At 49.5% G+C, this 14,416-nt stretch overlaps 4 protein-coding genes across 4 annotated transcripts; 1 reads left to right on the forward strand and 3 right to left on the reverse strand.

Moving 5' to 3' along the window:
* Positions 1-91: 91 nt before the first annotated feature.
* Positions 92-1,039, reverse strand: UHO2_05872 (uncharacterized protein; the record flags this gene model as incomplete). The annotated part of the gene is made up of 2 exons (XM_041558771.1): positions 92-933; positions 991-1,039. 2 exons carry the CDS (start codon positions 1,037-1,039, stop codon positions 92-94), a joined length of 891 nt encoding a protein of 296 aa, XP_041414705.1.
* An 878-nt stretch (positions 1,040-1,917) lies between these two features.
* Positions 1,918-4,491, forward strand: UHO2_05873 (putative MAP kinase pathway-interacting protein; the record flags this gene model as incomplete). Its single annotated transcript, XM_041558772.1, has 1 exon — positions 1,918-4,491. One exon carries the CDS (start codon positions 1,918-1,920, stop codon positions 4,489-4,491), a length of 2,574 nt encoding a protein of 857 aa, XP_041414706.1.
* Positions 4,492-9,580: 5,089 nt separating this feature from the next.
* UHO2_05874 (uncharacterized protein) lies at positions 9,581-9,916 on the reverse strand (the record flags this gene model as incomplete). The annotated part of the gene is made up of 1 exon (XM_041558773.1): positions 9,581-9,916. The coding sequence occupies one exon, from the start codon at positions 9,914-9,916 to the stop codon at positions 9,581-9,583; it is 336 nt and encodes a 111-aa protein (XP_041414707.1).
* Positions 9,917-11,250: 1,334 nt separating this feature from the next.
* UHO2_05875 (uncharacterized protein) lies at positions 11,251-13,257 on the reverse strand (the record flags this gene model as incomplete). Its single annotated transcript, XM_041558774.1, has 1 exon — positions 11,251-13,257. One exon carries the CDS (start codon positions 13,255-13,257, stop codon positions 11,251-11,253), a length of 2,007 nt encoding a protein of 668 aa, XP_041414708.1.
* Between the last annotated feature and the right edge of the window lie 1,159 nt (positions 13,258-14,416).

A 14,416-nucleotide genomic window follows, 5' to 3' on the forward strand; every position in this document is an offset into this window, starting at 1 on the left:
AGTCTGCTTTGGCAAGGGGGGAATTCTCAGGAATGGTTACCAATGCATCACACTGCCTAGCACCATGTCTGGATCACTTGCACACCCAGCATCAAATCTTTCTGGGTCTGGTTGCTACTCTTGCACTTGTGTGACTGTCATCCTTCTTGTCCTTCTCATCCTTCTTGTCCTTCTCATCCTTCTTGTCCACTTTGGCAGATTCATCCTGATTGTCACTGCCAGCGATTCTAGCACCAGCCTGGCACAGGTCTACCTTATAAGTGGGGTTGTTTTCAATTGCAGACTGACATATGATCAAGGCAGTGGTGAGTGCATTAAAGTTTAGCTGACTGATGGTTGTGACAGTTTCCTTGTACATGGGGTGGCATATGGTGCACTTCTGCAGGTTTGAGAATAAGGTGTCATTGGCAAATGGCTTTCCCAGGAGACTGCTCTCCATCTGAATGGATCTGATTTCTTGAATAAGCTTTTGGGTGTTGGAGTTGAACATCTTGATATCACCTAGCTGAGCAATGAGTGCAAGTTGACATGAGGTCACAGTGGCTTCATTGGTCAGGCCAGTCTCAATCTTCTTCCAAACTTGGTGGAAAGTATGGTATTCTCTGATGATGTTGAGGATCAGGTAATTTACATTGTATTTGCTGATGGTGTTGATGGTACCATGCAGTGCATTAATGAGAGTGTCATCAAATGCACAGTTCCACTTGGTGTGCTTCTTGTCATAAGCTCCTTTGAGATGCTTCATTACATGTGGCACTGATTGGAGGAAGGACTTGATATGAGTGCTCCAGCTATAGTAGTTGTGCAATGTGAGTTTGGGCACCAGCTCAAGGAGTTTTGCTAGGGTATGGAAATTGTATTGCTTGCTATCACCATTGAGGTCAGAGTTGGAGTTGGTTCCTTCATCAGTGTTGTCATTGAGCACCTCAACTTCTGTCTTGTTGGTGGCCTCATTATCAGCTCATGGCTGTGCCATCTTGCCCCTTCTACCTCCTTTGGCCTTGCTTGCACTAGCTTGGGTTTCAGTCTCTTCTGCCATGTTATTGGGTGGCTCTGTAGCTTGGTTGGTGGAGCTTCAGACTCTTAATCAATTGAAGAATGCCAAGGTTATATGCTGTCTGGAGCTACCAGCAAGCTCATGTCCACAGGCATACATTCTTGAGAAAGGTCTTAAATTTCTCACTCATTAGTTACATCTTAATGGTCATATATATACTTTGTCACCACCTTTGATCATGCCCAAATGAGATGAGCTATCTTCTATATACACCTGTGTTGTCACCTTTTGCAATATAGCACATGATCCATTGGTATGACAACCCCCATGTACCTCATTGTCTTCATCACCTGTGCATGTTCTAGGCCTCTTGGTGTCTTGGCTAATGCTCACACATCCAGGTTGGAATGCCAATGCATCTTCAACTCTCAGGCCCGCGCGAAAGCTCGAATTTAACAAGGGTGCAGCAGTCGACTGCTCACGGATCATATCAAACTCCTCATCAACTACTTGTGACACCACCACTTTGTATCATACGGCTTCTAGGGAGTTCACAAAACTCAAAGATTCTCTTGGAGCTACAGTCGCTTAGAGCCATCGACACCTCCGTCTCACCACGGCCATCACAGTGCACTTTGACTCAGCACTGCAACTCTGCTTCAGCTGTCCACATAGCTCAATCCGCTTTTCCGAATCTGGCTTGCCATCATCGCTTGACCGGCAACACCATATCCAAGTCGGCATTTGTCACCGTTGAGCTTCGTATCACCATCTCGCCCTTATTGTGTAGCGACAAGATGCAGCCCAGCACCCTCGAATTGTCATCTTGAATCGGATCAACCAAGGACAGCATATCCCGACATTCTTCCTTCCACCACCAGCAGTCGTCATCGCAGTGAGCAGTGGCAGCAATCGCAAGTATGGCTTCACACAGCCCAAAGTCGTCGCCGACGGTGCACGTCAATAAGTGGTCGGAGCAACAGGTCGTTGACTGGCTCTCCACTGTTGGTCTCTCCAAGTACGCCAGAGACTTCAAGTCGAATGGCATCACCGGCGATGTCCTCGTTCTTCTCGACGACGAGGCTCTCAAAGATATTGGCGTGGTCACCATTGGTCAAAGACTATCACTCCTTTCGGCGATCTACCGACTCAAGCAGCAGTATGGCATCCCAATGCAGGATGGTGATTGGATCCCCAAAGCAGTCGAGGCCCAAGAGCAAGCCTCCAACGCACTCACAACCGCCCACATGGCCGGAGCGCTTCGACAGCGAGATGACCGCATCCGTCTCTTGGAATCGCAAATACTTCGATTGGCTGACTATCTTGCCCGTTTTCAGCAAGATATGGCTTCCGTAGCCCGTCAAGTTGGCGTAAAGGCGCACTCGATCGATACCCCCATCACGCTCGTCGCCAATTCACTTCATTCACACAACTCGTCTGAGAGCAGCATCCCCTCCATGTCGGCCTATGCGTCCAGCTCAGACCTCGCATTCACTGCTGCATCCAGCCTGCCGCTCGAGTCACCCACCTCGCGTAACGTAGCAGGTCTCGTTTCCCCAACTCGATCTGCTGGCTTTACATATCCTGCGAGTCATGCTATGAGCGGATTCAAGCCTGCCACCGTCAACTCGGCTCGCTCAGACAGTATCGGCGGCAACTCGCCCATGACTCCCACCACCGCTGCTCATTCCTACGCTGCCAGCTCTACCAACGCAGTCGGTCCTACCGATCTTTCGCCAACACGGCCGACACCTTCTGCGACACCAACATCGCTCGGCTCTCAGCCTGGCTTCCCACAGCAGCTTCCACATCAACAGCAGCAGCCATCCAGTGCCGGCTCTTCTTCCATAGTCAGCCCAACCCGCCGACTTGCGCACCAGAACGCACTTGCGCAGCCAGACGCTGCTGGTCCTTCTCGATCTCGCGCCGGATCATTGGATGCCCCAGCTGCTCTCTCGATAAATGGCAGCTCGCCTTTCGTAAACAACAGCACAAGCAGCAACAATGCTAATTCCATCACCGCAGCCTCTCACGCTGCTACGGAACGGGAGGATCGCAAAGGCGTGTCAGCAGCCAGCTCTTCAGAACCGAACGCCAAGTCAGCCACAGCGCCTGCAGCTATAAGTTCACTATCCGCGGGCCCTTCGGCATCTGCATTGGCCGACTCGAACTCTTCCGACAGCAACCCATACAAGTCGTTCCGCGTCACTCTCGACGATCCTTGCTACAAGGTGCTTCCCGCCGCGCTCAAGAAGTACAAGATCAACGACGATTGGCGCAAGTATGCCCTCTTCATCTGCTACGGCAAGACAGAGCGATGTCTCAGTTACGATGAAAAGCCGTTGCTGCTCTTCCAGAAGCTCAAAGAGAACGAACAGAGCCCTGTCTTCATGCTTCGGCACATCCGCGACGTCAAGTCGCCCATCGCCATCGCTGAGGCCAAGGCAGCAACTAAGCTGCAAGAACGAGAAGGCGATGCAAATGCCCCTTCTGCTAAGAAACGCTCCGCGCCAAGAGCAGATCGTCGCCGTGTCATTTCTGGCACACCACCACCCGGTGCTTTGGTCACGAACGCGTCGAATCCTGTCGAGGTAGGTCCAGCAGCGGATCTTCCCGATCGCACCAAGATCACCAAGACCTATGCAGTGGCTATCTACCCGTACATGCCAGAACGCGACGACGAGTTTGACGTCAATGTCGGCGACACCTTTGTCGTCATCAACAAGGCGAAAGGCTGGTGGATCGTGCAGAGGGATGCTAAGGGCGACGGAGTAGGTGACATGGTGTACAGTGTGCCTGCCAGCGAAGCGACTTCGGGCGATGACAAAGGCACTATCTACTCAAACTATCGCGCAGAGTATGCATCGGGTTGGGTGCCAGCAGGGTGTCTCCTCGAGACCAGTCGGCCTTTGGGCAGCATCGTGGATGTCGAGGTCGTTTCCTCAAACTTGCGATCCGGACCTAGCACCATCTCGAATCCAAGCACGCCGACGTTCTCGATCATCTCTGGCAGTAGCATCGGAGGCAAGGTGGATGCCAAGCGAGCTTCGATCCCGCCAGCGCTCATCACGAGCACCAGCACGCCAGGCATCATGCTAATGGATTACCAGAGTGCTGAGGGCGATTTAGATCTTAAAAAGGACGAGCGGTTGAGAGTGTTCAAACGGTACAACCACTGGTCGTACTGCGTACAGGAGCGTGATGGACATGCAAGAGGCTGGGTACCGAGCTGGTACATTGGCAAACTTTCCTCCTCGTCATCTGCGGCTGGTGGAGCGACTAGTAGCAGCAACACGCTGTCCAAATCGCCTTCGACCCACGCCCTGTCTTCGTTCTCCTCTTCTCTGGGCAGTAGCACAGACTCGCGCTTCGCACATCACAACGCTGAGGCTGGTGGCGGCGGAGCAGGTTCGCCCTCGTACGAAGTTTCAAGTGGTGGTCACGACCACGCGAACGCGAACGCAGGAGGTCCGGCAGCTGTGGCGTCCATGTAGAGAGCTGTGAAGGCAATTCCACTTTCTCACCTCAAACTACTCGCATGTGCTTGTCACTTCGTGTGTCCATGATTCTGTTCGTCGTGGCTAGCTAAGGAGTAAACTGGCAGGCTACACTGAGTGTGCAAGGTCATCGGATCAACAGCAAGAAAAAGAGTTGAAGTTTGAAGTATAAAACACCGCTTCGTCCGGGCTACGATCTAGCTCCTTTCGCATAGGTATATGCTAACCACAATGCGTGTCTTATTACTTTACGGGAGCGAAACTACATGAGTATATATATGTCTTGAGATCATCTCTAGCAAAGTTGGTCTGTCTCATACGAATCAAGTGTCTTCTGTGAAACTCCTGTGTTGTCTCCTATGCAGAGCTCCTGAATCGTTGCTGTATCAACCAACATGCATGCATGACCCTCGGTCTGTCTGCATCTTGGGTAAACATATGTGAATTCCGGCGTATCTTCAACTTAAAAGGAAGGTTTTTTTTGGTTTTTTTTTGGTTTTTTTTTATATACCAGGCCGTACGGCCTACATTCAATTGCATCGAGAAGAAAAAGGAGTGAAAAAGTTGCGATAGGAAGCGATCCAATATGGTGATATGTGCTGACATAAACATAATCAGGACATGAAGGAGCAGATCTGTACAGAGATTGGGTACAACACAGTCCCACTTGTTGTCAAGCTGGATCCTGAAGTAGGAGTGCTCCCACCTTTGGCATGTGCCACACCTTTGTATATACAGTTTGTGCATAAACTGTCCCATGATTTTACATGTCACCACACATCACTCTAATGCTCAATACATGCAAAAATTGTGCATCAAAAAAGAGCTGAGAAATTTTTTATTGTGGGACAGTTTATGGAGCACTCCTCTACAACACCTTAGTACTTTGTATTCCCTCCTTTTGCCTTTAGAACTGCCTTGATGCAGTGTGGCATACTCTCTATTAGGTTCCTACATGTCTCTGGAGTGATTGCTGTCCATTCAGCTTCACATCTCTTGAGCAGTTCATCCCTGGACTTTGCAATTGTACTATATGTAAGCGGTTGCATGCCAGAGACTTAGTTTTGGGGTGTTATATTGAGTTTGATTGAGTAAGGTCCACTCAGTATGTTTCACCTAAACATAACCAAGTGTCACCACCTGGTAAGTCTCAACTGACTGCCTTGAACACTCCATTCAGAGGTTGTGTGGCACAAATGCTGTTTGTTGGTGAGTGAGTGATACACCCTCTCCTACAGTACAAGTGTTCATAGTACTGTTGATAATGCTCTTGGATGTTGTCTGGACCATGATATGCTAATTGCCTACAGAGGATGGGAGTTACTGGACCACAGGTGTGAGTCACTGCCTACAATAACTGACTGGACTGCAGGTGTTGAGCAACACTGCCTACAGCAAGGGACTGGACCACAAGTGTTGAAGAACACTGCCTACAGTTGTCAACTAATGGTGATACAACACACATGTTGAGAGTTGTTGCAAGAGCACTGCTATTGCAATGGTATGTAACTGAGTAAGTAAAGTAGATAGAGTATAGAATGGATGGGGCTCCACTCATATGCTATGGTAGGCTGAGAGTATTTATGCATTTGATTGGTGTTGCCCACAACACCTATCCTGCTCCTCCTGAGGGGCCTTTGTCCCCTGTTTGACACTGTCTTGTCCTGCTGGCATCAATCCCATTGATACTGTGCCCCTACCATTTGCATGGCATAAGGGTTATGCAACACTGCCCTCTCACCTTCATGCTCTCCTTCTGCCTGATGATGTGTGATGACCCCTTTCAACACAGCTCCTTCTTGACCTTGTCTTGTGAATCCCTTTAGTCACTTGTTGAACCTCATGACCAAACCCCTTGGTCATGTGGTCACTTCGACACAGCTCCTTCTTGACCTTATCTTGTGAATCCCTTTAGCCACTTGTTGAACCTCATGACTGAACCCCTTGGTCATGTGGTCACCCCTGTGCTTGGGCCTGTGTGACTTTATGCATGCACCCCTCAGGCAGTAACCATCTGTGTGATACTGAGCTTGGTCCCCTGCTCCCTCCTATGGTTATCTCTGAGTGCCTCTCCTTCTGATGCCAGTACCTTCCTTTCTGAGTCTCCTAGTACTTGCTCATATTGGCTGACTTGTTGAGGCATGCTGATCTGACTGATTCTGACTGATCCCCATGAGTTTAATCTGGAACCCAGGGTTCGATCAATCTCATGATTCATATGTGCTGCCAGCCTGATTAATCTCATTGATCCCTGATGGTTTGGCACTGATCAATCTGGTGTGCCCTCCATATATTGAACTGTTGCACACCCTTCATACATTGCTCCGTTGCATGACATTCCCATGACTGCCATTGATAAATTTGGCGCACTCTCTTGCGCTGGCCTGCTGACCCTGTGACACTATACCGTGAAAGTCGCATTTTGAGATGGTGCCAGAGGTGTTCAATTGGGTTTAAGTCAGGCAACTGCACCAGCCATTCCATAACCTTAATGCTATTGCTTGTCAACCAAGTTGTTGTCTTCTTGGACATGTGTTTAGGGTCATTGTCTTGCTGAAACATGATGTCAGTGTATGCATGCTGAAGCCACAAATCTGAGATTGTTTTCAAAAGCTTGTCATTCAAGATATCAATGTATTGGTCTGAATTCATTGAACCCAGCACCAAGCACATACCTCCCACCCTTCCCACATCATACAGCCCCAGATCATGATGGAGCCACTGCCGAACTTGACTGTCAGCCTGACAAGCTTACTGTTGAAGCTGGCATTCTTAATCCAACAGAACTGCTTACCATCTGGTCCAAAGAAGTTGATCTTTGTCTTGTCCGACCATACCACATTCTTCCAATCCTCAACAGTCATGTCCTTGTGCTCATTAGCAAATTTGAAATGGGCTTTGTAATGTCTCTTGAGTAGCTTTGGTTTTTTCACCAACCTCCATGCTGTCATGGGCCTGAATGCTCAGGAAGCAGGAGGGTCACTGGTTCATATGGAAGGAGCATAGGTATCGGAGATCTAGTCGATACCAGTGATGAGCATGGTTGTAGTGCAGTCTCCATGGAGATTATGGACTCTCCTACAGACTCACATGCAAAGGAGGACTGGGCCCATATGCGAAGAGGACCAAGCTCAAGGAGCAGGCACAGCCACGAAGAGGACCAAGCTCAAGGAGTATGCAGACAGTTACCACTCAGGGGCTCGAGAGACAAGAGTAAAAGGAACCATCACTGGTCAAAGGTGAAGGAGCAGTGTATAGGGAACCAGAAAGCAGGTCCTGAGGAGGAGGAGCAGTGTCGAAGGAGTTGACACCACTCAGGAGGCACAGGGGTGCCAAACAAGCAGGATAGCAAGGAGGAGGAGCAGTGTCAAAGGAGTCGACACAGCTCAAGAGGACAGGAGTGGTGCTAGAGGGGCCCCCTGTACAAGTACTCAATGAAGAAGGTACTCTCTGGAGAGAGAGCAGGAGCAGCATCACTGGTGATGCTGTGAAGAGGTATATAACCATACTTTCTCATCATCAAAGGTCAAGTGGATCCTCATCCACTCTACACACACCATAACTAGTTATCACTTCAGCATAAGTATATATTAGTTCCAGTCAGCATAAGTAGCAATCTATCAAGGTTGCTCCTCATTGTAGTGCATGTGTTGTATCACCACTACCTGACATCCAAAGGCAGTTCATAGCAAACCAGTGGTCCAGATCAAGATAGAACCAAAGGCAGTAGTCCACTGTGGTCCAGGGATCACCTCAAGCATCAGTCAACACACTGGACACTTGTGTTGACACCACCAACCTTATCACCAACACCATCAACCTCATTATCATCAACACTCACCAACCTTATCATCAACACCATCAACCTCATTATCATCAACACTCACCAACCTTATCATCAACACCATCAACCTCATCATCATCAACACTCACACCAGACCTTGGTGTCATCATAACCTACATATCAATATTGATTGTGCTGAGCTACCCCTGAATGGAGTGTCCACAGAGGTCAGCTGAAACCTATGATAGTATATACAATGAATGCCACCTGCTGTCATCATGCAATTTGATAGTCACTGAACAACTAGCTCATTGAGACCAACACTGAGACAATAGCTGTCACACAGTTTGATAGTCACCAAGTATCTCGACAGACTGACCTGGGTTTCAGGCACGAGACCCCTGACACATGCTTTGTAGCAACAATAATGAAGTGCTTTTCTTACTGTGGTTGGGCAAGCTGTGACTTGGAATGTCTCCTACAGTGCTTGACATGCTTTCCTGACTGTGGAGGTGGAATTGAGCTCAAAATAGTGGTCCAGGAAGCAAACATGATGGGGCTGGAGTTTTCTTGGCCAGCCCCCCTTTGACTTTGGAACATCAGCTGAGGTGCTTTTGCTGATGTGTTTCACAGTAGACTTGCTCAAACCAAGTTGCTTGGCAAATGAATGGGTAGATTCCCCATTTTGGAGGTGAAAGATTGCCAATCAGCACTTCTCTGGGGTGGTTTTTGGCATGATGGTATAGATATGATGGTGTTAGACTGGAAGCACCACTGGATTGCTCACAGTCATCTGATTGAGCTGAAACTTTCCACATCACTACTTTCAATGTATATGAAGGCACCTGCCAAGTTACATTGCAAGTTTCATTGTAGTCAAAAGCCCACAAGGTCAGGAATGGAGCAGTGTCACTATTTGGTGGCATGCTCCATAAACTGTCCCACAATAAAAAAAATCTCAGCTCTTTTTTGAAGCACAATTTTCTCAGGCAATGTCAATATCAATTACAGTCTTGGAGAGAAGAAGCAGGGCTTTCAGATGATATGAGACAGTGTGGCAATACAACATATGGCTATTGAGCATTAGAGTGATGTGTGGTGACATGTAAAATTGTGGGACAGTTTACATGCGAGCTGTATATCTAGTGGGGAGCTTGAGGCTCCTGCCACATTCTCTCTTCAGTCAATTGCATCTACATGTTTCTGTCTAAAACAGCAGTGACATCGTGCTTGGACTCTCCCCGATCGCCAGTATCGGGATTATACTTCTTCACATTTCTTCAAATGTGGGAGTATAATCCTTCATGACCTAGCTTGACAATGAGCGGGGCTATGTTGCACCCGATCTCCAGACAGATCTGTTCCATCTGATCGCCGATTGCGTTTATGCCAGCATGCATCATCATAACGGATCGCTTCCTTCGGCAGGGAGGTGTCTCTTCCTTGGCCAAGGGCGAGCTCCTCAGAGAGTACACAAACCGTCGACAGTGGGTCCCCATAGAGAGGTGACTTCCCGGTGTTTGGGCGAGAGGTCGTAAGCCAGAGCAACAGATCATAGTCTCTGAAGAGTAGACCAATGGTCAGGAGATAGAAGGGGGAGGAGTGCAAAAGCGGGGTCAGAAGAAGCTTTGAAGCCATGATCGTGAGAGGAGCAGTGGTCGTGAGAGTAGTTTATGTCGTCCTGGAGATCGTTTTAGAGGCAGGGTCTCCTCTAACCAAAGGTAGTCGTAGAGCAGGAGCTTGAGTCTCTTGATGCAGATGTGGCCCGCGTGTGGTACGCACGATGCACCAAAAGCAAAAGGACCCGCCGTCGTGATCAGGCTCTCCAGAGCTGTTGCTGGGAGAGGTATGGAGCGAAAGAGATGCTGGTTTTGCTTGACATTGCTATGCTGAGCTCCCCAGCGTCGCTAAAGTAGCGAAGTTTGCGAAGGTCACGATTTCATTGATTCGAGTTCGAGCCGTTATGCGGATGGATGGATGCGGAGGTGGCGTTTGCTGGCTTTGGCTTGCAAGGTGTCGATGCTGTCGGTTCTTTATGTTGGTTCTTGATACGTTGGTGCGTTGTGGTCTGTTGAGTGTCCTCGTCGAGCTTGGTGGAGAGTTGTGATGTCGAAAGGTCGAGGTGATTAGGAGCGACGCCTAATTATCGCCAGTGACACCATCTCAAAAATTTCGTTTTAGCATAACTCGTCCATTTCCTGGTCGATCCTGTTCTGGGAAGTTGGAGGGGGTGCCCGTCGATCCTCTGCGTTCGTGGAAGAAAAAGGAGCCCGAAATTGAGGCTAAAAAAATTGAACCTACGTTTTACGTCTCTCTGGCATAGCCCTGGAACTGAAACCTATCCTTGAGACGCTTGTGCCTGCGCTTGAGGATCTGTGTGCTTTCTCTTGCCGTTCAGAAGAGGTGAGTAACGAAGCAGATGTATCTTACCAGGATGGAACTAGCCTGCTGTCGCTTTCGAAATATCTATTAAGGGATCCTATACTTGACCTAGAGCCTAGATGCGTCAATCAAGTAAATCGCCTTCTGCGCCTTTCGAGCTCCCAAGAAATTAGAAGAGAAATATCAAAGCAGACACGAAGAATCGAACACGCAATCTCAACATGCCTGCGTACACACAAAAGCCCAAGCTCAAACAAGACCTTGATACCACTTGGCCAACTCGTAGTTCTGTAGTAACTCAATTGTGCTGACATAGCGTATATGAACTGCCCTTCGGATCCTCTCAGAAGAGCATTGCTCGCGAGTACCTCGGCTGCTCAACTACAGTCTCAAGAGCGTCAAGGCTGAGGCGCTGTGGAAGGGCAAGTCATGAAGCTGAGAAGGGTGCAGTCTTGGCGACTAGCACACTTGCAGGGAACGGTGGGACGGAAACGATGAAAGTGGCATTAGCACGAATGATTTGAACTTTATAAAATGATTCCTAGTGATGTATGAGTATGCGTGGTAAGACGGTCTCCTGCTAGGATGGTCTACAACCTCTTCTCAATCTCTGCGAGTTTGGAAGGATGCTTGATACCATCATCCTTATTTGTTGGCTGCAACTTCTTGTTGCCACCCTGAGCATCTGCGAGCGAGTGAAAGTAGAGTTGGAGATCCTCCTCCATCATCTCCCGACCAGTCGACTCGCTGTCAGCACCCTTTTCATTCTGACTGGAGTGGAAGAGAGCCTCAAGCTCCTGCATCTTCTGCTGTCGGTCAAGCTCGGGGTCGTAGAATCGGTGACGCTTGAGCACGACACGCTCCCAGAGCGAAAGGTGACGAGGGTGAACAGCAACACCGTGGTAGTCTTGTTCGCGACCCTGGACGACGCACTCCCAGTATCGCTCCTGCTCTCGCAAATCGAGACCAGTGGTGTCAGGAATAAAGACCATGGTGAGGAACCAACCGAGTAAACCGAACCAGGAGACGACCCAGAACTTGGTGTGGTTGTCGATGTAGTTGTACAAGGTCGCAGGCGCCAAAGCACCGAGTTTACCGACGGCAGCGGCGACACCGTGCGAAGTGGCACGAATGGAAGCGGGAAAGACCTCGGCAGCGAGCAAGAAGGTGGTCGAGTTGGGACCGAACTGGTTAAAGAAGGACGAGAGGAAGTAGATGGCCTGGAACGCCTTAATACCAGATCCAGGCACGGTGAGAGTATTGAAGAGGGCGGCACCGATGATGAAAAGGATGAAATCAGCAGCGAAACCGTTTGCCTGCATCCACTTCCGACCGTACTGCTTATGGTCCATGAGCAAAGCAGCCATGTAGTAACCTGCAAGCGAGATGATGATGTTGTACAAGTTGTACAGCCATGTAGTCTCAAGACCACCCTGGTTGCCAGTGATGATATTGATAAAGATACCAGAGAAGATCTTGTTACCGTAGAAGAAGAAATCGTTGGCGAACCAGCCACCAGCAGTTCCCACAAGGCGGTGCCAGTAGTGACTGAGGGAAAGCTTGAGCGACCTGACATCGTATCCGGAAGTGTTGAGACGCTTCTTAGCATCTTGAAGCGCCGCATCCTGGTACTTCATGCGGTAGTATCGAATGTAAGCGAGATAGAGAGTGAAGACCGAGATGATACCGAATTGGACACGGAAGGTCCACTGTGTCGAAGTCTCAGTGTAAGGACCATTGAGAGAGCCGTGAAAGATGAGAAGACCGATGATGAGGATGGCCTGATTGGCAAGCTGACCCCAACCTTGCATCAAGAAGGAAAGAGCCACCTTTCGACCACGGTGCATTCGATCACCTGTAGTGGCAGCACGACCAGTACCAGAGCCCTCCATAGCACGGGTTGAGGTCATTGGATATTCGCCGCCGACGCCAATTCCGTATACGAAGACGGACCATGCATAGCAGATGACCCAACCGTTGAGTGAGGTAGCCCACATAGCGGTGAGCATGACGGAACCAAGAGCCATGATGAGTGCGTCCTGCACCATACCGAAACGACGACCGATCCAATCACCCTCAATACCGACAAGGATCTGACCGACTATGATACCAACAATCTCGAGGTAGTCAATGGCATGGAGCCAGTTCTCGTCGCAAACCTCGTGGTTCTTCCAGCATCTGGGCCAGACAGCCTTGAAGAGGGGCGAAAGATTTCCTATCGAAAAGAGGGTGTATCCTTCGACAAAGAGACCGAGACCAGTGATGACATAGTTGTTGTAGTAGGCACGGAGAGGAGAGAGAGGGTCACGCTTGAACATGCGACCGATGTCGGCTAGCTCACGACGAGCTTCTGCGTTGGACTGATTGTTGATCCACTTTGTCTTTTCCCGAAATGGAAGATCGGCCCAGTAAGTTTTTGTATCGTTGGTGTACGAGTCGGCGGGGAAGAGGGTCTCGTCGAGGACGCTGGCTTGAGCAGCGTTGGGACGAGCATGATGTTTGTTAGGAGTCGAGTGCGACTGCGAGTCGGAGGCAGAGGAAGCGCCAGCCTGACTGGCTGACGAGATCGAGGCCATTTCAGTCTGAGGTTCGGCCATGGTGTGACTCGGCTAGAGAGGGCTATACGAGAAAGTTCTTTCGGATAAGCCGATAGAAGGTCGTGTGTCGGGAAAGGGCCGAGAGGGGAGATGTTGCCTGGTGGGAGAGAAGATAGGGAGATCAAGGTGATACAAAAGGAGCAAGGCAAGGGTTGCTTTGCGACTATATACTTGGAGCTGCTTCAACGAGCAGCAGCAGCCGTGGCACAAACAGAAAAAGGGAGCCAAGGTGGGGGCCAACAGAGCGCATCCAAGGAAGAAGGTGGCTCAGACATTGCAAAATTGCTTCCTTTGGATGTGTATAATTTTCTTTTTCTTTTTCTTTTTCTTTTTCTTTTTCTTTACTGCAACTGAATCACTTTCTTTCCGTAGGGAACACTAACTGCCGAAGGCTCAAGCTTGGACCGGCCAAAAAGAAATGAAAAAATTCCACTTTTCGAACACGGTCATACCTGGGTCCTTTCCAGCTAGCCTGCTCATCACTCCACAGGCAGACCAAGTCAACCATTTCGAACACATTATACTCCACTCTGGTCGGTGGATCGGGCAACTGTGCTGTAACTGAGAGAATCGTCGCCAACCTCGGATGTGTCGTCTCACCTTATTGTCGTCCGGGGATCGCCAACCCTGAGCAATAGAAACGCAGAATCAGAGTAACGGTGCTTCAATGCTTCGTTCCTGTAGTCGGTCATGGCCAGTTCCACACATAGCTTGTCAGCTTGTTCGATGCATTCGAGTTGACATAGAATCAGCACATGCGCTTGACGACCACGGCGTCGAATGCACCAATTTGAGTTGGACAGACAGCATGCTCAAACTAGAGGCGACGAGCTTTAATCTTGACCCACGAGGCACCCTTTGTTTGACTGTTAACAGCAATGCTTTCAGTCTGAAAGCTGACGGCATCCTGGCGTCCATTCATCATGCTCTGACATCGATCAACGGAGGGCAGTGGCAGATAACCCCAGTTACAGCGGCACTTGTTAGAGGCGTACCCGCCGAAGCGGCTCAATCGCCTTCATTGACGCTGCTGCTTCATGAGTCTAGTTGTGCTTTGCGCCTTACTCGTAGTTGATCCTGCCGATCGACCCAAGAGATGAGGTAGAGACTTGATTGTCTGTATCAGCGAGGACTGGACCTATGCGGAAACGAAATCGCT

Source organism: Ustilago hordei (genome assembly GCF_900519145.1).
Source record: "Ustilago hordei strain Uho2 genome assembly, contig: UHO2_contig_15, whole genome shotgun sequence".
Classification (NCBI taxonomy): Eukaryota; Fungi; Basidiomycota; class Ustilaginomycetes; order Ustilaginales; family Ustilaginaceae; genus Ustilago; species Ustilago hordei.